The sequence below is a fragment of the Oncorhynchus keta genome, chromosome 34, assembly GCF_023373465.1.
Source record: "Oncorhynchus keta strain PuntledgeMale-10-30-2019 chromosome 34, Oket_V2, whole genome shotgun sequence".
Classification (NCBI taxonomy): domain Eukaryota; kingdom Metazoa; phylum Chordata; class Actinopteri; order Salmoniformes; family Salmonidae; genus Oncorhynchus; species Oncorhynchus keta.
Genome location: NC_068454.1, coordinates 32318668 through 32340435, shown reverse-complemented (window position 1 = coordinate 32340435; position 21768 = coordinate 32318668). Strand labels below are relative to the sequence as shown.

General features: G+C 44.8%; 1 protein-coding gene across 7 annotated transcripts in view; it reads right to left on the bottom strand.

Moving 5' to 3' along the window:
- The window catches only part of LOC118366958 (pleckstrin homology domain-containing family M member 3-like), a 58628-nt gene that overhangs the window by 23845 nt on the left and 13015 nt on the right, over window positions 1–21768 (bottom strand). For all 7 annotated transcript variants that reach the window (XM_052493698.1, XM_052493697.1, XM_052493702.1 and 4 more), the window contains exons 3-6: window positions 14413–14656; window positions 13426–14207; window positions 771–916; window positions 206–399 (exon numbers count right to left, since the gene is read on the bottom strand). In XM_052493698.1, the coding sequence (XP_052349658.1) occupies window positions 206–399; window positions 771–916; window positions 13426–14207; window positions 14413–14656 (1366 nt within the window). The remainder of the gene's footprint in view (window positions 1–205; window positions 400–770; window positions 917–13425; window positions 14208–14412; window positions 14657–21768) is intronic.

Genomic DNA, 21768 nt, shown 5'->3' with positions numbered 1-21768 from the left:
CTAAAGATGGTCTTGGAGTTTCAGTTCAGTGCCCATACACCTGACTCAACAATCAAGGCCTTGATTAATCATTCTTTAAGTACTCCCCTCTCCCCATGCCCCTCGCCTTGAAAGCCCCCCTCGGCCCCAGCAGAGTAGCAGCTGAACAGGTATGCTCTGAGGAGGAACTGGGTCTACTACAGTTTGGAAATTTCCCCCCTCTCACCTTCTACGGAGGTCCTCGGCCACAGCAGCACGGCAGCTGAACAGGTATGCTCTGAGGGACTGGAGCTGTTGTCTCAGGCGCAGTACTGCAGCCAGGCCCTCACAGTGTTCATACAGACACGGGTTCAGCTGCTGCACGTCCAGCAGGGGTTCCTCATACACAAACTCCAGGAACTCCTTGGCCTGCTTGGACACCTGGACAGGACACACAGGGGAGGGATGGGAGGGCTGAGTGGTGGAGAACGCATAGGGATGTGGGGTTATGACTGTGTATACATACATGTGCGTATGTGCGTGTGTGTGTGTGTGTGTGTGTGTGTGTGTGTGTGTGTGTGTGTGTGTGTGTGTGTGTGTGTGTGTATGAGTTGTGGGACCACATGGGGTAGTTTGGAGGGAAAATGTAACCTGGCAGCATTCTCTATACTGTATGGGGGCACCCAACCCCACATCCATGTGTCCACCCAATTTAAGATACGCATGTGTGTAATTAGGGAACGTTCCCAAGTGTATCTCAATAAGCTGGACATACTTCTGAAATGTGTGCATTTATCACCATTGATTCTCACCTTGTGTCTGTTGGTGTCCCAGTTGTGCAGCAGGCGGGCAGGGATGAGGAACAGGTTGTCTTGATGACAGCTCTGGCAGTAGTACCAGCCACTGTAGCAACACACCTTGGCCTTGCCCCGCGACAACCCTACTGGCTTCTGACACCCTGCACAGAGATAGAGAGGAGATACTGGATAAGGGTGTGGGTGTGTGTGTGTGTGTGTGTGTGTGTGTGTGTGTGTGTGTGTGTGTGTGTGTGTGTGTGTGTGTGTGTGTGTGTGTGTGTGTGTGTGTGTGTGTGTGTGTGTGTGTGTGTGTGTGTGTGTGTGTGTGTGTGTGTGTGTGTGTGTCTACAGCTGAACTAAAGCACAAAATGCTCTCTGTGTATCTGGAGCTCCAAGTTGAGCAATAAAGTCCCTCATTTACTAGAAATGACCTGTTGGGTAAGACACTAAAGACAGCTCATATTCAGGTCACAGAGAGAAGCTGTTGTCAGGAGATTGAAAATCCCATTTGCTACAGCTAATGATTAGAGAGGAGAGACCCAGTCAGTCTGGGCTCTTAAGCACAGTGTTAATATGTAGCAGTTTATGGCACCTCTTAATTGCCACACTAACCACGTTCAACCAAGCAAACAAACATCTATAACTACGAGAACCATTAAACTGCAGCCACATCACCTGTTCAGTAAATCCCTCAAACCCAGTTGAGACTGAGGCAGAGATCAATAGGTTTCCCCAGTCCTACTTGCAGTCACAACAAGAAGGGACTTCAATGCTCTGCTGTCTAATGAACACTAAAGAGAGAGATCCTCGGATTCTATTGAGGTTGTTTAGTAGTGCTGCTATCCTCTGAAAACTCTCTTTTATTGTTCCTGTCTGCATTCCCCCAAATACTCGGGTCCCACGCCAAGGGTGACGATTGGAACCCAAACAGGTGAAAGGGGCAACGGCAGGTATCCCTTATCCCCAGGATGATCTGGTAGGGCGGGGAACGCCACAGAGGAAGAAAGGAACAAGAGAAGAGGGAGAGGAGGAAGGACCTCAGATGGATAAAGACTCGCACGCTATTGCTCTTTTTCGATGGAGCGTGGTGCCTTCCTCTTTACTTCACAGAGACAAGAGAGAGGCAAGAGATCAGACGTGGATAGAGAGAAGGAAAGAAAAGAGACAGAGGAGAGGAAAAGACAGAGAGGAAAACATCGTCTCCATAGCCGGACACCAACGCCAGCTATCAGAGCAACAGATCAGGACCTGAGAAACTTAGAATGAACATAATACAAGTCTCTGATTTCGTCTGCTTTATCTGCGGAGGCTTTCTATGGGATGTTGTTGTTGAAGTACCTGATAGAGCACTAGTGACAGTCTATGACTACAGAGAGAAACCAAAGGCGTCTCGAATAACCAAAGGCGTCTCAAATAACCAAAGGCGTCTCAAATAAAAGCATATCGGGCCGGCGGCTCAAGCCTATTCCTGGACATTAGGCCCGAGCACTTGTAATGGAGATTCTTCAATGAGCATGCTTTTTAGTCCAGGTGTAAAATCAATTTGGGAGTAATTGGTTTAACATTAACCACTGTGTACATAAGGCACACCAATGTAAAAAAAAACGTACAGATCACAAACACTACATTAACCCAATAGCCTCTCCAGCCAACATCTTAATTACCTCAAACTCTGAGGCCTATTAGTTTCTACTATGATTCAGTCAGAGGGAAAGCCGGTGGAGAACACAACCCAAAGCAATATAAGAGGCCCCAATGAATGACTAAATGACTAAGCAGGGACCGATGTGGTGTGTCCGTTTCTCTTGGAGAGAGAACCCATCTCCTCCTTATGCCTTCCTAAATCCAAGGCAATTGGGCATAAACACAGGGGCTGCACTGCCACTGGCTGAGGTAAGGAGTTAGCCATGCACCAATCAGCCGATCAGGCACACTGGAGCTAATGTCAACTTGAGGTTTTTGTGGCAGGGACCCCAAGCTATAAAAAGAGAGTTGGTGTCTTCCCCCCTCAACTCTAGTTCCCTCTTTACCATCCATCCTCGACACACACACACACACACACACACACACACACACACACACACACACACACACACACACACACACACACACACACACACACACACACACACACACACACACACACACACACACACACACACACACCCTGGAGGCTGCAGTGTGGCGTGTACCACAGACCTTGCGGCGGGGTGTCGTGTGTCGAGGCTGCCCTGTAATCAGTGTAGGAGCGCAGCACAAACCCACACTAACCACTCCGCTCCATAAATACACACATCCCATCCACTCCCCCAGAAAACAAACCAGCCTGTTGCTGCTCTGATGCCCATCAACTCAACTCACTAGGGCTGGATTTAGCCATTGGGGTTTTCTGAAAAGGGCTCCTCCAAGTGTTCTCGGAAATTATTGATAGCATTCACTAACATTGTCGTTTCCAGAACTACACCGTGGCTTCTGTATAGGTTCGATTCTCCGAAATAGGATCCAGCATGTTTAAATCTGGACGGTAACTTGTTGTGTTGGATGGTGCCTTGGCAATACAGATCCTATACTAATGATGTGGATGATGTGGCTTATTTTAGTGTGTGATGGATGTTAGGGCCTCCATGGGCAATGTCCAGCAGAGAGGAGAGGATGGTCAGTGCCAGCGGCCAAACGCTGTGTAACTGCTGGGAATGAGCTGGCCACGAGCAAACCACAGCTGGAACGGCCGCTGGGTCTGCTGTCACTGTCAGTAAAAAAAAACGACAACAACAAAAACCCTCACACAAAAAAACAAATGCATATTGATCTACATGGTTACAGTATAGTCATATAGCAGACGCTCTTATCCATAGCAACTTACAGTAATGAGTGCCGACATTAATACTTTTTCATACTGGTGCCCCATGGGAATCGAACCAACAACCCTGGTGTTGCAAGGGCCATGCCCTACCAACTAAGCCACATGGGAGCTCACTTCATGGTTATGTCCTCCCTAAAGCCACAGCTCCCTAACACAGCTAGGTACATTCTAGTAGCCTTCTAGTGTAGAGTGCAGAGGGCAGAGGGACAGAGCAGTGGTGCTCATGGGAACAACATGCCCTCTAGGATTGTCTATGCCCACCAGTGTGGGAAAGAAGAGGAATAAAACCATGGACCCACCATCTCAAGCTCCCACTTGAGAGGCCACTGTAGGGATTCCCTAAAACCTCCAGTGTCGCCTCAAAATGGCTGACACTGAGGGGAGGAGAGGTGATGGGAGGAGATAGAACGTGAGAGAAATCCACTGTTGTAATACTGAGGCACCCCAGGTCTACCTGCTGCTATGATGAAACTGTGGCCCCTCAGGTCCCAGTCCCACAGCTAGAGAGGGTCAATTCTGCTCTGTCGTCCCCAGAGAGGGGTTCCTACTCAACCACGCTTTCAACTGTCCGACGTTTTACACCACCGCACTGCTGAGTGGACATTGACCAGTGTGTGTGTGTGTGTGTGTGTGTGTGTGTGTGTGTGTGTGTGTGTGTGTGTGTGTGTGTGTGTGTGTGTGTGCATGCACAGGGGGCAAAGACAAGAGGCCTCTGCTTTGATGTCTCATTCAGGCAGAAGAACACTTGTGTGTGAGGGAGAAAATCGTGTGTGAGAGTGAGAGTGCTTGTGTATGTGGGGAGGGTGGGGGATGTGTGGGGAGGGTGGGGGATGTGTGGGGAGGGTGGGGGATGCGTGGGGAGGGTGGGGGATGCGTGGGGGGGGGGGTGGGGGATGTGTGGGGAGGGTGGGGGACGCGCTGCCCATCTTTTGATGTGAACGTCCACCTCTTCCCCTAACACCCCTTTCCACCTACAGATTCCCACCCAACCCCAAAGCATCTCTCTTTTCTCAACCTTGTCTCCCTGGTTGTCCCTCTGGATACTCCAGTCCTCCTCTCTTCCTCGTCCCTACAAAGCCCTCCCCTCCTGAGGACCCTGTGAATCCACACAGGCTGAAAGACCGGGGTCAAGCAAACTTTGAGAGGAACCTGGGGGTACATTCTGCCCCTTATAGAAGGGTAGAGGAGGTGTTGGGGGGGGGGTAAATCAGGCTTCAAATGAACATCGGCAACAGAAAAACAACCATGTGTTTCCCCATGTGCAATTAGCTGAATAAATATTGCTCATTAAATTCTGTTTCAGTATGGGTTTGATGTGAACAATCACAATCATATGCATGTGGCGCAATTCTTATGAAACAAAAGGACAAAGACAACACACAGGTGGAGGGTCACTGGCCTTTCATGGTAGGGTCCTGAACTGCATGACTGGTTAGCAAAAAGTAACTGCCCAGTGATTCCAGATATCTATGAAATATTACCTAGAATTACGAACAATATGAAATAGTAGTTATGGTATTTCTTAAAAAAGTAGTATTTCTAGAAATCGTATTTCTTTTATTATTTTTATGATAAATGTAACAGATTACAAAAACACGGTAACTGTAATCCATTACGCTACCAGCAAAAATATTCTAATCCGATTACAGATACTTTTGAAAAACTAGATAATTAAATTCAGAAAGGATGTTAGCGAAAAGGGAAAAAAACTTTTCCAAATGACATTCAAATAAGCCCGAAAAAAGTTTAATTTGTTCCACCTAAGCGAATCTAACCACAAGTCAGAGATCACTATGATGACACACCAAATGTGCTTGATCGATTGTGGGGAAAAAAGCAGGAATAGGCTTTTGTAGGCTATTATAGTCCCACCCGTGTCTTCCTATGGTGAATAAACGTTCGAGGTAATCACCACAGCTGCTCTCTCATTGTCTTGCAGAAGTTTGGACACATCTACTTATTCAAGGGTTTTTATTTATTTTTACTATTTCCGACATTGTAGAATAATAGTGAAGAAATCAAAACTATGAAATAACACATATGGAATCATGTAGTAACCAAAAAAAAGTGTTAAACAAATCAAAATATATTGTATATTTGAGATTCTTCAAAGTAGCCACCCTTTGCCTTGATGACAGCTTTGCACACTCTTGGCATTCTCTCAACCAGCTTCATAAGGAATGCTTTTCCAACAGTCTTGAATGAGTTCCCACATATGCTGAGCACTTGTTGGCTGCTTTCCCTTCATTCTGTGGTCTAACTCATCCCAAACCATCTCAATTGGGTCAAGAGATTGTGGTCAGGTTGGGTGATTGTGGTGGCCAGGTCATCTGATGCAGCACTCAATCACTCTCCTTCTTGGTCAAATAGCCCTTACACAGCCTGGAGGTTTGTTGGGTCATTGTCCTGTTGAAAAACAAATGATAGTCCCACTAAGCCCAAACCAGATAATATGGTGTATCACTGCAGAATGCTGTGGGAGCCCTGCTGGTTAAGTGTGCCTTGAATTCTAAATAAATCACTGAGTGTCAACAGCAAAGTACCCCTTCACCATCACACCTCCTCCTCCATGCTTTATGGTGGGAACGACACATGCAGAGATCATCTACTCTCTCACAAAGACACGGCGGTTGGAACCAAAAGTCTCAAATTTGGACTCATCAGACCAAAGGACAGATTTCCACTGGTCTAATGTCTCGCTCCTGTTTCTTGGCCCAAGCAAGTCTCTTCTTATTATTGGTGCCCTTTAGTAGTGGTTTCTTTGCAGCAATTTGACCATGAAGGCCTGATTCACGCAGTCTCCTCTGAACAGTTGATGTTGAGATGTGTCCGTTACTTGAACTCTGTGAAGCATTTATTTGGGGTGAAATTTCTGAGGCTGGTAACTCGAATTATCATATCCTCTGCAGCAGAGGTAACTCTGGGTCTTCCATTCCTGTGGCGGTCCTCATGAAAGACAGTTTTATCATAGTGCTTGATGGTTTTAGCGACTGCACTTGAAGAAACATGAAAAGTTCTTGAAATGTTCCGCATTGACTGAACTTCATGTCTTAAAGTAATGATGGACTGTCATTTCTCTTAGCTTATTTCAGCTGTTCTTGCCATAATATGGACTTAGACTTTTACCAAATAGGGCTATCTACTGTATAACACCCCTACCATGTCACAACACAACTGATTGGCTCAAACACATTAAGGAAAGAATTTCCACAAATTAACAAGGCACCCCTGTTAATTGAAATGCATTCTAGGTGACTACCTCCTGAAGCTGGTTGAGAGAATGCCAAGAGTGTGCAAAGCTGTCATCAAGGCAAAGGGTGGCTACTTTGAAGAATTATAATATAATAATTTAATATAATAATTTCTGTTACTACATGATTCCATATGTGTTATTTCATAGTGTTGATGTCTTCGCTATTATTCTACAATATAGAACATATTACAAATAAAGAAAAACTCTGGAATGAGTAGGTGTGTCCAAACTTGACTGGTACTGTATATATCCATTGATTCTTGAAGAATATAACTTATAAATGCCTCATGAGCTAAGTTCAACTGTCAGAACCATCAGAACCCAAAATATAAACTTGTTTTTCTCCAATGTTTGTAAACATTGTAGAGTTAACAAAAACTGTATAGTCTCATATCAAAATGATTGTTTTAACCATGTTATCAAGGATGGTCAGTCCTTGCATCCATTGCTCTGTCTATTAGTCATTATATTTCTCCAATCCCATCCCTCAGTTCTTTACCAAAACAGAGGCGGGGTGGACATTTTGTTATTGTTTCGTCTGTGGATTTGCCCTTTAAACAGCTGCATATTATCAAGATATCAAAGTGTCACCAACAAAAAGGTAACCAATAGGCCTATAGCAAATGCAGCATATGGCATTCCTTTTTTACATGTAAATAGCAATTTTCAGTAGTGCTCAAAGCATGCCATTCCATAAGGGCAGCATTTATTTATCAAATGAGCCCAATCAGTCCTCCATGACAACAAAATCATAAATAGAGAAGGGCTGGATAATGAGTATTTCTTTCTTTTTTTTTTTTCAGGTAGAACAATTTGGCTAATCTATACTTCCATATTTCCAAGTCCTATTCTGGAAGATCAAGGGGTATAACATTTCTTGGAATGACTGGAATTCTGATAGACTTTGTTTTTTAATGTATAGATATAATTGAGTAGTTGTATTATATGTATTAGAAAGTTATGGGTTAGAAAAAGACTACATAACCAACCCATAAAGTAAACTTTAACATCCATATATGGCCAGCTAGGTAAACTTTAACATGGATTTATCCTGCAAAATATGTCGTTCAAATGGTAACAGACATTTTTGTATTCTAAAAGTATGTAATCAGATTACGTTATTGAGTTTGGGTCATTTAAAAGTTACCTTACTGATTACAATTTTGGATAATTAACTAGTAACGGATGACATTTTTAAAAAAATGTTTTAAACTACCCAACCCTGAATATAGTGCATTCACATATTCATCTGACCAGTGACAATCTTATACAGTGGGGCAAAAAGATGAGAGAGGGCTGTAATTTTCATCATAGGTACACTTCAACTATGACAAACAAAATATGAAAAAAAAACTCCAGAAAATCACATTGTAGGATTTTTAATGAATTTATTTGCAAATTATGGTGGAAAATAAGTATTTGGTCACCTACAAACAAGCAAGATTTCTGGCTCTCACAGACCTGTAACTTCTTCTTTAAGAGGTTCCTCTGTCCTCCACTCGTTACCTGTATTAATGGCACCTGTTTGAACTTGTTATCAGTATAAAAGACACCTGTCCACAACCTCAAACAGTCACACTCCAAACTCCACTATGGCCAAGACCAAAGAGCTGTCAAAGGACACCAGAAACAAAAGTGTAGACCTGCACCAGGCTGGGAAGACTGAATCTGCAATAGGTAAGCAGCTTGGTTTGAAGAAATTAACTGTGGGAGCAATTATTAGGAAATGGAAGACATACAAGACCACTGATAATCTCCCTCAATCTGGGGCTCCACGCAAGATCTCACCCCGTGGGGTTAAAATGATCACAAGAACGGTGAGCAAAAATCCCAGAACCACACGGGGGTACCCGTGACCTGCAGAGAGCTGGGACCAAAGTAACAAAGCCTACCATCAGTAACACACTACGCCGCCAGGGACTCAAATCCTGCAGTGCCAGACGTGCCCGTCTGAAGTTTGCGAGAGAGAGGGCATTTGGATGATCCAGAAGAAGATTGGGAGAATGTCATATGGTCAGATGAAACCAAAATATAACTTTTTGGTAAAAACTCAACTCGTCGTGTTTGGAGCACAAAGAATGCTGAGTTGCATCCAAAGAACACCATACCTACTGGGAAGCATGGGCTGGAAACATGCTTTGGGGCTGTTTTTCTGCAAAGGGACCAGGACGACTGATCCGTGTAAAGGAAAGAATGAATGGGGGCATGTATCGTGAGATTTTGAGTGAAAACCTCCTTCCATCAGCAAGGGCATTGAAGATGAAACGTGGCTGGGTCTTTCAGCATGACAATGATCCCAAACACACTGCCCGGGCAACGAAGGAGTGGCTTCGTAAGAAGCATTTCAAGGTCCTGGAGTGGCCTAGCCAGTCTCCAGATCTCAACCCCATAGAAAATCTTTGGAGGGAGTTGAAAGACCGTGTTGCCCAGCAACAGCCCCAAAACATCACTGCTCTAGAGGAGATCTGCATGGAGGAATGGGCCAAAATACCAGCAGTGTGTGAAAACCTTGTGAAGACTTACAGAAAACATTTGACCTCTGTCATTGCCAACAAAGGGTATATAACAAATTATTGAGAAACTTTTCAAATTTTTTTGTCTGTCATAGTTGAATTGTACCTATGATGAAAATTACAGGCCTCTCTTATCTTTTTAAGTGGGAGAACTTGCACAATTGGTGGCTGACTAAATACTTTTTTGCCCCACTGTAGATGCATTTAGGTCACAGTTCAATATTCATCAAGAACTGAATACAAAAATGTGTGTTCAGCCAGGCCCAGAATTGTTTTTGATTTCTTTTCTTCTGGATTCATGTGAATACAGATGTAAAATCTTATTTTGACCCTTTCTCACAGCAGGAACATAATGTGAAAATGTCAATTATTGTGTGGATTATAATTCTAAAAAATGTGTAGGGGTTGATATATTTTTAGTTAAGGTAAATCACGTCTGATATTTTAATGTGGAAATTACAAACTTTTTAAACCTAGAATACACTACAAGTTTTCTACAATAACAGGGTGATCAAATTAAGACCCTTCATCTGAAGCTTTGAGACGCCATACCAAAACTCCTCATTACAGACCGCTGTTCTAACAAGGATATTTGGACTTCTCTCCAGTCAAAAGAACAGCCGAGAAAGAAATGGTAAAGCACATGAGATTTGAGTCAGATTCTCCTCCCCAATTTGTCCTTAATGACATGTACTCTTATAATCTCCACCCAGCACAGCCAGAAGAGGACTGGCCACCCCTCAGAGCCTGGTTCCTCTCTAGGTTTCTTCCAAGGTTCCTGCCTTTCTAGGGAGTTTTTCCTAGCCACCGTGCTTCTACGTCTGCATTACTTGCTGTTTGGGGTTTTAGGCTGGGTTTCTGTGTAGCACTTTGTGACATCTGCTGATGTAAAAAGGACTTTATAAATACATTTGATGATTTGGCTAGCACAGGGAAGAGCAAGGCAAGACAGGGGGAATGAAGGCAAGAAGATTCAACTCAAGGATTGTTTTTGGTTGTATTGTTGCATTTTTCTGGCCTATTGTGCTCTGGCCTCTTTACACATTCCTAGACCATTAAGTTGCTGAGGTCTGATGGGTAATTAGTAGACACCAGAGCCTAGTTGAAAAGAGGGTGCACATGCTCCCTCAACCTTCCCCCCAGAATCACACACACAGGCACAGGAGGAGGCGGGGCCAATCCACCATCCATCATCTATCCTTTATGGGGGCTAACAAATTGGTGCCAGAGGGTGTCGGCCGGTGGGGAGGTGGGGGACAGAAGAGGCACAGGGTGCTCAATCACAGCCCCAAAAAATAGACAGAGGGGCGAAAGCTACAGTAATGGGGACCCCTGAACCCCCACGCCCCCCTCCTACACTCCCTGGCCATTGTGCTCTCTGTCAGACCCAACAATGGTAACTTCCCCTCTCTCCCACTCTCCTCTCTTTCTCCCACTCTCTCACTTTCACTCTATTTGCCTGTTGTCCTCACCCCTCCTCATCGCGCGTCCCCTAATCCCCCTAACAGAGCCGTGGAGGCCAAGGATATTTGTTTAGGGAAAAGCCATTAAACTGTAATACAACAGGCTGGCTCCTGACTCTCCATCCAAAGCTAAGTGACTGACAAGAACAAGCAGTCAAAAGGAAACTGGCACTCTACCAAGGAGCCAGGCAAGGGGATTGGGGAGGGCGGGAAGAGATAGAGAGGAAAAAGAGAGCGAGTGAGAGCACGAGAGAGAGAGAGAGAGAGAGAGATAGAGGGGGGACAGAGGGAGAGAATGAGCCAGAGAGAAAGAGTAGAGTTCAGTGAACACAGTGACAGCATGAGAGACTGTGTGAGTCTGAATGAACGAGAAAGAGAGAAAGGAGAAATAGGGAGAAAAAGAGAGCGCATAATTAAAGGGTTTTGTGAACAGAGCATGGGACAAGCTGTATCCAGCTGTTATTCTCTGCTTGTGTCTCATACAAAGAGGTCTGCAGCCCGAGCAAAAAGAGCCCCTGTATCAAACAATTAGCTTCCGCATTGACGATAGCATCCCAGCCTCCCGGGCGCCTGTCTTTGATTATAAAAAATGATTTTTTTCCCTCTGCTTTATGCCGGCCAATTATCGTCAGGTGCCCCGTTCCCCTTGTTCAGAGGTCCTTTCAGACGGCATTAATAGAGCTGGTTACAGAAGAGAAGGAGGAAACCACCTCATTCATCCCCTTTTAGGAAGCACAGATTTCACACCCAGAAAGACCAAACACAGAGCCGCCATGGCTCCATTTACTGAGCTGTCAGACAGAAGAAGGGGCTATCTGGTCGTGAGATATCAGTTATGGTCCACTGAGGCTTAGGGAACGAAACAGATGTAATGGTGGAGACATCTCTAAGGGGAACTATGAACTGTAGCTACCTCTCTATAACTCCTACAAACATACTAGGTCATAAGCCTAGTAAATACAAAAACTGCTACAGTCAGCCAGCCAGTGTGTGTGTGTGTGTGTGTGTGTGTGTGTGTGTGTGTGTGTGTGTGTGTGTGTGTGTGTGTGTGTGTGTGTGAGAAAGCTGGTTATTTGGGGAGGGGGGTCTGTGACCCCCAGTGGTGTAACAGGTGACTGGTCTAAGCTCAAAGGACTGGTGGCTGTGGGTGAGAGCCCCAGACACCTTGATCCCCAGCCGTCTCCCAGCCGCCCTTTTGAAGCCAACCACAACAAAGCTGCATTGCCAACAAAGGTAACGCCACCGCACAGGACTCTGGGTAATGCCATGTCGTCGTGCAGTGAAAAATAAAGAGAAACAAAATAGGGGTGTGTGTTTATTTTGGTTGTGGTGAGGTGAACCCATAAAATTACAGACCCCAAAACATCTGTGGGTCTACCAAGTGTTCCATTGGAGGGATGCTGTTTGTCTGTCTGTTTGTGTTTGTTTTATTGGAGGGAAAGTGGCATTGACTGGGTGTATTGATACATCATCCAAAGTGTAATTAATAACTTCACCATGCTCAAAGGGCTATTCAATGACTCTTTTTATTTTTACTCATCTACCGATAGGTGCCCTTCTTTGCGAGGCATTGGAAAACCTCCCTCGTCTTTGTGGTTGAATCTGTGTTTGAAATTCACTGCTCGACTGAGGGACAATATAGACAATTGTATGTGTGGGGTAGAGAGATGAGATAGTCATCAAAGAAAACGATGTTAAACCCCATTATTGCACACAGAGCGAGTCCATGGAACTTATTAAGCACATTTTTACTCCTGAAGTTATTTAGGCTTGCCATAACAAAGGGGTTGAATACTTATTGACTCAAGACATTTAAACTTTTTAAAAATAATTTGTAAAACAAATTGGAAAATCATAATTCCACTTGGACATTACGGGGTATTGTGTGTAGGCCAGTGACTGAATACCTCAATGTAATCCATCCATTTAAATTCAGACTATAATATAACACAATGTGGAAAAAGTAAAGGGGTGTGAATACTTTCTGAAGGCTCTGTAGATAGGATTGGGAGATACAAGGCCTATATTGCACCCTCTGACAGTCATTAGCTAGCTACCCTCACAGAAGTATGCATCTGAGATTGTGCAATGCATGTGTTTGCAGACCACTATTGACGTATGCTGTCTCTTTCTGTAGTAATATCAATAGATTTTTGACTAATGACAGGAGTTACTCCTTGAGTCAATATAAAGCCACGGTTTTGAAGGATTATGTTATAAAACATCTTTCCATAAAGAGTAGAGATATGTAGATGAACCAGTGATGTGACAGATTAGATTTTTGGAACTTTAGTGAAGTATGTGTCACTTTAGTGTCAGTGTAAAAAAAGACTTTTCCGGGGGTTTATATTTTACACGTGTGCAAGTGTGTATTAAAATGCATGTGTGAATTTGATTTATTTATTTTTTTTTGGAAATGTGCTTTTAGCGTTCCCAACTCCCCCTGAGAGACCCTGGGAGAGTGGGGTCACGGCCAGGGTCAGCCATTATCAACGGCGACCCTGGAGCAATTAGGGTTAAGTGCCTTGCACAGACTGACTGTGTGTGTGTCTGTGTGGTAACAGGCGGAGGTCTCTACCTGCACACCTGAAGCTCTGGGTGGTCAGGCCCTTCTCCACAGCCAGGCAGGTGAGGATACTGAGGAAGCTGGTGGTGACTGATTGTCTCTTGGCCCTCTGGGCATCCCTCTGCCTCCTCTCCCTGGAGGGCTTGGTCCTCAGCAGCACCCCCGTCCCCATCGACACTGCACCTGGCTGGGCCTGGCTGGAGCCCTGACCCTCCTCCCCCTGGGGCCTCTGGGCCGCCACGGCCGTCCGCAGGGCCTCCACCCAGTCCTGGGCCTTGAGTTGGCTCTCAGCCCGCAAACGGAGCACCTCTCTGGGGAAGACTGCCTGGAAACGGGCGGCGCTGGCCCCCTCGTCCCTCTGCACGGCCAAGCAGGAGGCCAGCGGGTAGCGGAGGACAGGCTCGGACACGGGCCCCCGGCCCTCGGTTGGGAAGGCCTGCAGCGTGGAACGACTCAACACAAAGGTGAAAGCCCTCCAGTTGTTGAGGTCAGTCTGCTGGTGGAGCAGACCCACCTTAAGGACATCAGCACAGCGCTTGGTGAACAGGGGCAGGGCCGTGGGCCGGGCTGGGGGGAGATGCGAGGTATGAGGGGTCAGGACAGCCTCAGCAGGACCAATGGGGTCTGGTCTGGTGTCGAGACCTCCAGAGGAGATGGATGACGACGGTGATAAGACCGGAGGCGGCTCTGCCTGTTTGTGGGCGGGCCGGGCAGCCAATACTCTCTCCCAGATCTGCCTCCTCCAGTCTAGCGCCTCCCACTGGCAGGCGGCACGTAATTGCAGGCGGGTGGAGCTGTTGAAGATGAGGTCAGTGAGTGGTCTTTTAAAACAATTGCAACTCATGTTTATGTAATTGACTGTTGACTCCAACAATCTTTGATTTATTTAATGTAACCTTGATGTAACCTTATCCAGGAAGTTCCGTTCAGGTTAGAAGACCTATTTTAGGAAGGAGACCTGGCAAGAGGTCTCCTAAGAGTTGAGCACCGTTATTTTACCTGTTGAAGAAGAGGGCCTGGAGGACTCGTCCATCCTGTGGTGGCTGGGGCTGGCTAACCCCCTGGCAGTGGGACAGGGAGTAGGCGGTGCAGAGCTGGCGGTTACCACTGCTGTCCAGGCTGTAGAGACGCAGCTCACAGGGGGTCAGCTCTAGGTGGCAGATGCTCCAACGACCCTTCTGACCCTCACGATGCTCCAAGGAGCCCTGCTTCACCACACTGCCGCTGCTGCTGTCCTTATGGGCTGGAACAAACACAACATATATTCAGAAACAGGATCCTCTGCAGAAAACACTATTTGATATACAGCAAAACACCAGTGGTGGAAAAAGTACCCAATTGTCATACTTCAGTAAAAGCAAAGATACCTTAATAGAAAATCACTAAAGTAAAATTTTGAAATATAAATTGTAAAGTACAGTACAGTACAATAAACTACTTAAGTAGTACTTGAAAGTATTTTTTACCCCACTGCTAAACACATAGGCTAGAACTACATTTATTAGACCTTACTTGTTATATTGAACAATGTATAGCTACTGGAAGAGGTTACAAGTAGAAGATAACAGCCTTAGAAAGATTCAGAGGGCAGACAAAAGAACAGCGATTATCTGATTGGAAATGAGTACGGCGGAGGGGGGGGGTCGGTGTGGAGGGGGGCCCTTCCAATGGGCTAGGCTGCCAGGCACACATGCTATTACCACTCACAGAATGTCTCTGCAACAATTTCATCTTATTATCTGCTCATTGGATCAATAACACTGGCCTCCATTCAACAGTCAGCACTCAGCAGTGTGCTCTTGGCTAATATACCGCGTAGGACATTCATTCTCCCATCATTAAGGACACATCTTCAAAGCGTAGCCTGGAATTCTCAACTTATTAAACAACTCAAATGCAACACATTACTAAGAGCAGGGGCAAACTTCTAACTGCCTAGCCTATTCTGGGTCAGCTTGCTTAGCCAGCGTCTTCACTAAATGAATTAGGCTAGCATGCAACTCCCACCATTTGAGGGCCACAAATCTGATAGCACTTTTGACACGTTATTTATCGGAGCCAAACACAGATGTTCAGGTCTGAACGTGAGAGATGATATTTTGGTTTGTGATAGCAACTAGCACAGTTAGCTTTGAAAGTGCTTCCTGTGAGGTCAGCAGGAAGAAACAGCATTGTTACCCAGAACGCTGTGCAAACACAGAGAACCAGGAGAAACTCACTTATCTGGGGCACACCCTCTCTCTGCCCTTCCTCCCTCCATCCGTTTCTTTTACACACTCCTTTCTTTATCTCTTTTCCTTTCCATTCCTCCTTTTTGCATCTCATCTCTCAGCTTCCTGTTCAGGGGTTTGGTGGATTTGGACTTGTGCTGTGGCTGCACGTAGGGTGTAGAAGGGCAGACGTGTCTCCACCTACCAGTGGCCCAGGAGCATTGCTGAAGCCAAATAGCATGGCACGTAAATAGAAATGTCTGTGAGACATATAGGAGCCACTTTCCTTATCTGTAGTGCTCCAGCATACACTAGTTGTCATTGGAGCACAACTCACAGCCTTGACGTATACTTGTTTTTATCCTTATCAGAAATGTTGTTATACCAGGGTTCACAGGTGGGTGTAATCCTTGACCAATCAATGATAACTGATAATCAACTGACCAAAAAAATAAAAAATATAACTGGAGTTCAGTTCAATGTATCTTGTACTATACTGTTATGTAGCCAACCTGCTGTTTCACTCCCCTTTAAAAACCCAATAGGCTCTGACCCAACCTACTCCCTGTTCTCCTCTGTCAATCGAGGGTGGCAAAAGGCATATGTGGGTCTGTAGGCTAATTTGTCTACGTTTGTCAGACGGAGAGAGCAGATGCCAGATGGCCGGGCCAGTTGGCCGCTGTGCTTTGGCCTTCGGGAGCCCCTCAGGCAAAGGTTGGGGGTGCTAGGGGGCTCGCCTGTCCCCCTGGGCTTCAAAGGCTCCTGTGAGCACTAGGGTGCGGTGTAGGTCACTGTTCATTTCACGCTACAAAGGAGGCGAGGCGCACGGACATGACTCAATTAGTAGAGTCGCAGTCGGCGCTTTGCTTTGCTGGGCCTGGTCAACCAGCAGCTTCCTAGCTCTACACGGCCCTACACCTCCACTGGATTGAACTGGCTGTCCTGGCCCTGCATGGCCGTTAGTGCCACCTGATGCGATAGCGTTGCTGAAACGTCACAGGGACTTAACATTAACGTGATGTGAATGGTCTGGCCCAGAGGCAGGTGAGGAGAGGACATCTTGTTATGAACTCATTGTTGGTGTCTGAGCCATCAGTTCATATTATACTCAACTCAAAACTGTGTGGTTTAGCTGTGCCTTGTCCCCTAGTGATAGTATAATAGATTCACTAGATGAACTCGGCAAGCCTAATAAGATGGGAAAATACTTCTAGAAACGAGGCTAAATGTGGTTCAAATGGGCAATGGTCCCTTTCCTTCCTTCTTTCTTAACTACTGAGGTAAACGAAGGTGGTGGTGGGGTGTCCCATCCATCTTACTGTACAAAAACACTGACAGACAAGGTGTCACTTTGAGTCTTGCACTTGCATGCTTAAATACTCTTTCGGGACCAATAAATATGTAAATGCGGCCAGGAGCCAGATTGAGATTCAGCCTCCGTTCGACAGTCGCCACGCTCGGTGGAGAGTGGAGCAGAATTAAGAGGTGAGACATTAAGAGGTGAGACACACACACACACACTGTTCAATTACTACACCACCGCTTGCGTGCCGTGACATCATGCTCCGGTACCGCTGTGAGACATGAACAAGCTAATGTTACACCACGCAGCCTTGGGCCCCAACAGCCTGAAATCAAAACGGACATTCTGTAAAACCACCAACACATAGCTAACGCTTGCCTCAGTCCTGCAGCTAAAACGCTGAAATAGGATATCAGTCCATCCAGAGCTGTAATCACACTAAAGCAGCTGCCTTAAGGCTTACATGGGGACGTGACAATAAACACTGTACATGGGCTAGGGTGTAATTTGGGGGGGGAGGGTTGTACCAGGAATAGGGAGTACCGGTTAGGCTGCCAAAGTCCAGACAGAATTGCTAGAGCAGTCACTCTTACTGTAATGACTGACTGCCACACCCAGACAGACCAAGGACAGCCAATCACAACAGAACAAGTGCCATTTTATAACTTTGGCCTTTAGAGACGAGATGTTTTACCAATGGACCCCCTGGTGAATCCTGGACACCATAACCAGGACAGACAGACTCAAAGAGAACAGAAAGGAATGTTTTTTCCAGTAAGGAAAACATCCCAAACATACATATACATTATTAATGTTCTATTTAATTCGCTGGTTCCTAGTTACACCGAACAAAAATATAAATGCAACATGCATACACTTGTAAGATTTTACCGAGTTACAGTTCATATAAGGAAATCAGTCAATTGAAATAAATTCAGTAGGCCCTAATCTATGAACTTAACATGACTGGGAATACAGATATGCATCTGTTGGTCACATCACAGATACCTTTAAAAAAAAGTAGGGGCGTGGAACAGCAAACCAGTCAGTATCTGGGTGTGACCATCATTTACCTCATGCAGCCTGACACATCTCCTTCACATAGAGTTGATCAGGCTGTTGATTGTGGCCTGTGGAATGTTGTCCCACTTCTCTTCAATGGCTGTGCAAAGTTGCTGGTTATTGGTGGGAATTGGAACACGCTGTTGTACACGTCGATCCAGAGCATCCCAAACATGCTCAATGGATGCCAACCGCTGTTAAACCTCATCAAAGAAGATGAAGAGAAGCTTGGTGACATTATTGGATAGATTCAAAAGTGATAGTTGAGAACCTTTTGGTTATTATTCCATTCAAATTAGTTTCTTCAAATTACAGGAGATGGGGGTGAGATTATACATTGTTTTCTTGGTTTTAGAACTTTATTTTTGTGTCCAGTTAACAAGGCAAATTTAAATCAATTGTACTAACTTCAGTAGCAAGTAGCCGTAGCTAGCTATCTACCAGCTCCAGTGTGCCGTTTTCGCCGCCAACTATGGAACGCCGTTTGGGTCTTTGCTATGGATATTGCTGGCCTTGCCTGCTTTTTGGGAAGTCTGCCTGCGCCTTGGGCGAAAGAGGGGTACAAAGACCAGAAGAACATTGATCGTTCAGCTAAACGGCAAAACAAAAGCAAGGTGCATATAAATGGCCACATCAGATTCAAGTTTCTGGGGAAAAGCTGCATCGATCATGCACTTTCCACTTTCTCCCGGTATTTATTTAGCAAATATAACACAATCAATCAGGACAGACCCAAGCAAAACCTTATTACACAAATGTTGTATGGGTTGAAAACGAGACTAATTTTCAGTCTGATCAACAGTAGTCTACTAATAAGAGCAACTGCATACAGCCTACGTGCGCTGTCCATTTGGTCTGGGTAACTGTAAGGAGAAAATGTGAATGTGATCAAATTTGGTTTATATTCAAAATGTGGCTGGCTAGGCTGCCTATTCGTTTTCAATCCCTAATTGTTAACTGGAATTAATCAACATAATAGCGATGACAGATCTGCGTCATTTTTTCTTTTACAAGGCCTACAGTTACATAGAACTGCATGATGCAAACATTCATAAAGCAAGCTCAGCCCTGTGAGTGCTATTGTCTATCACTTGTTGTCTCTGTGTCTGGGTAGAGTTTGCTAATCTGGTCTTAACTATAATTCATATAACCTAGTATAAGGTTGCTGCAGTTGGACAGGGTTTTACATACACTAAATTGACTGTGTCTTTAAACAGCTTGGAAAATTCCATAAAATTATGTCATGGCTTTAGAAGCTTCTGATTGACTCAAATTATGTCAATTAGCCTATTGGCGGTGTACCTGTGGATGTATTTCAAGGCCTACCTTCAAACTCAGTGCCTCTTTGCTTGACATCATGGGAAAATCAAAAGAAATCAGCCAAGACCTCAGAAAAAAAATTGTAGACCTCTACAAGTCTGGTTCTTTTCAATTTCCAAACACCTGAAGGTACCACGTTCATCTGTACAAACAATAGTACGCAAGTATAAACACTGTGGGACCACGCAGCCGTCATACCGCTCAAGAAGGATCCGTGTTCTGTCTCCTAGAGATGAATGTACTTTGGTGCGAAAAGTGCAAATCAGTCCCAGAACAACAGCAAAAGGACCTTGTGAAGATGTTGGAGGAAACAGGTACAAAAGTATCTATATCCACAGTAAAACGAGTCCTATATTGACATAACCTGAAAGGCCGCTCAGCAAGGAAGAAGCCACTGCTCTAAAACCGCCATAAAAAAGACTACAGTTTGCAACTGCACATGGGGACATAGATCGTACTTTTTGGAGAAATGTCCTCCGGTCTGATGAAACAAAAATAGAACTGTTTGGCTATAATGACCATTGTTATGTTTGGAGGAAGAAGGGCGAGGCTTGCAAGCCAAAGAACACCATCCCAACCCTGAAGCACGGGGGTGGCAGCATCATGTTGTGGGGGTGCATTGCTGCAGGACAGACTGGTGCACTTTACAAAATAGATGGCATCATGAGGCAGGAAAATTATGTGGATACATTGAAGCAACATCAAGACGTCAGTCAGGAAGTTCAATCTTGGGCCTTCCAAATGGGACAATGACCCCAAGCATACTTCCAAATGTGGCAAAATGGCTTAAGGACAACAAAGTCAATGTATTGGAGTGGCCATCACAAAGCCCTGACCCCCATCCTAAAGAAAATGTGTGCGAGCAAGGAGGCCTACAAACCTGACTCAGTTACACCAGCTCAGTCAGGAGGAATGGGCCAAAATTCACCCAACTTATTGTGGGAAGCTTGTAGAAGGCTACCTGAAACGTTAAACAATTTAAAGGCAGTACTACCAAATACTAATTGAGTGTACCGGTATGTAAACTTCTGACCCACTGGGAATGTGATGAAAGAAATAAAAGCTGAAATAAATTACTCTACTATTATTCTGGCATTTCATATTCTTAAAATAAAGTGGTGATCCTAACTGACCTAAGACAGGGATTTTTTACAAGGATTAAATGTCAGGAATAGTGAAACAGAGTTTAAATGTATTTGGTTAAGGTGTATGTAAACTTCTGACTTCAACTGTATCTGCTACTTGTATTTCCAACTAAGTCCTCTCCTGTTCCCTGATTAAGAGGTGATGACCACTCCACACTACTACCATTGTCAACTCTGTCAAGACATGAACTGAAGCCACGTCTCATGTGCCCGCTCATCCACTGGCACATTGAACGTTTTCTCTCCAATCACGGAGTACCCCTATCAATTCTCTCTCATTACTGTATATAGTCAATCACATACACAATTACACATTGATTTTACTTGCTTGGACTAACTCATTCTTAACTCTTTAGTCTGTGTGGTGTGTTTTATTATAGTTTTTCTTCCCAGTCAAACCCTGAAGTTAAGCCTCTGAACACCTCAACACCTGCCTCATACCCTCAATCACTGCTGTGATCCCTTCCCAACACTAATTAGCCCTCCCATTCCCCATAATATACATTTATAATACAATATTAAATGCTTTAGGTTAAAATAATTACTTTGATGATTTTTGAAACACACTTTGATGTCTCTGTGCGTCCCATGCCTGTACCGTGGGTCTCCCATCCTCCTGAATTTTTCAAGTCACCAGCCTCCACTGGTGCCAGTGGTTATCGAAGGTGAGCATTTGCCCTCTGAAGTCGGTTACGACCGTCTGCGGTTGAGGCCAGTTGGACGTACTGCCAAATTCTCTAAAATTATGTTGGCTTATGGTAGAGAAATTAACGTTCCATTCTCTGGCAACAGCTCTGGTGGACATTCCTGCAGTCAGCATGCCAATTGCACACTCCCTCAAAACTTGAGGCATCTGTAGCATTGTGTTGTGTGACAAAACTGCACATTTTAGTGGCCTTTTATTGTCCCCAGCACAATGTGTATCTGTGTAATGATCATGCTGTTTAATCAGCTTCTTGATATGCCACTTGTCAGGTGGATGGATTATCTTTGCAAAGGACAAATGCTCACTAACAGAGAAGTAAACAAATTGGTGCACAACATTTTAGAGAAAAGTGTTTTGTGCGTATGGACATTTTCTGGGACTTGTTTAATTTCAGCTCATGAAACATGGGACCGACACGTTGCATTTATATTTTTGTTCAGTGTTGATGAAAAGTCAACAGAACTGAGAGATTCATTAGATGAGGTGAACCAAATGAAAGACCAATTAACAGCTAATAAAGCTAGGCTATACATTAAAATCCCAGAAGTACATGTCAATTTGTTTACTGTCTTAAAACAACCATATAAAACCTTAACGAGTAGATTGGTA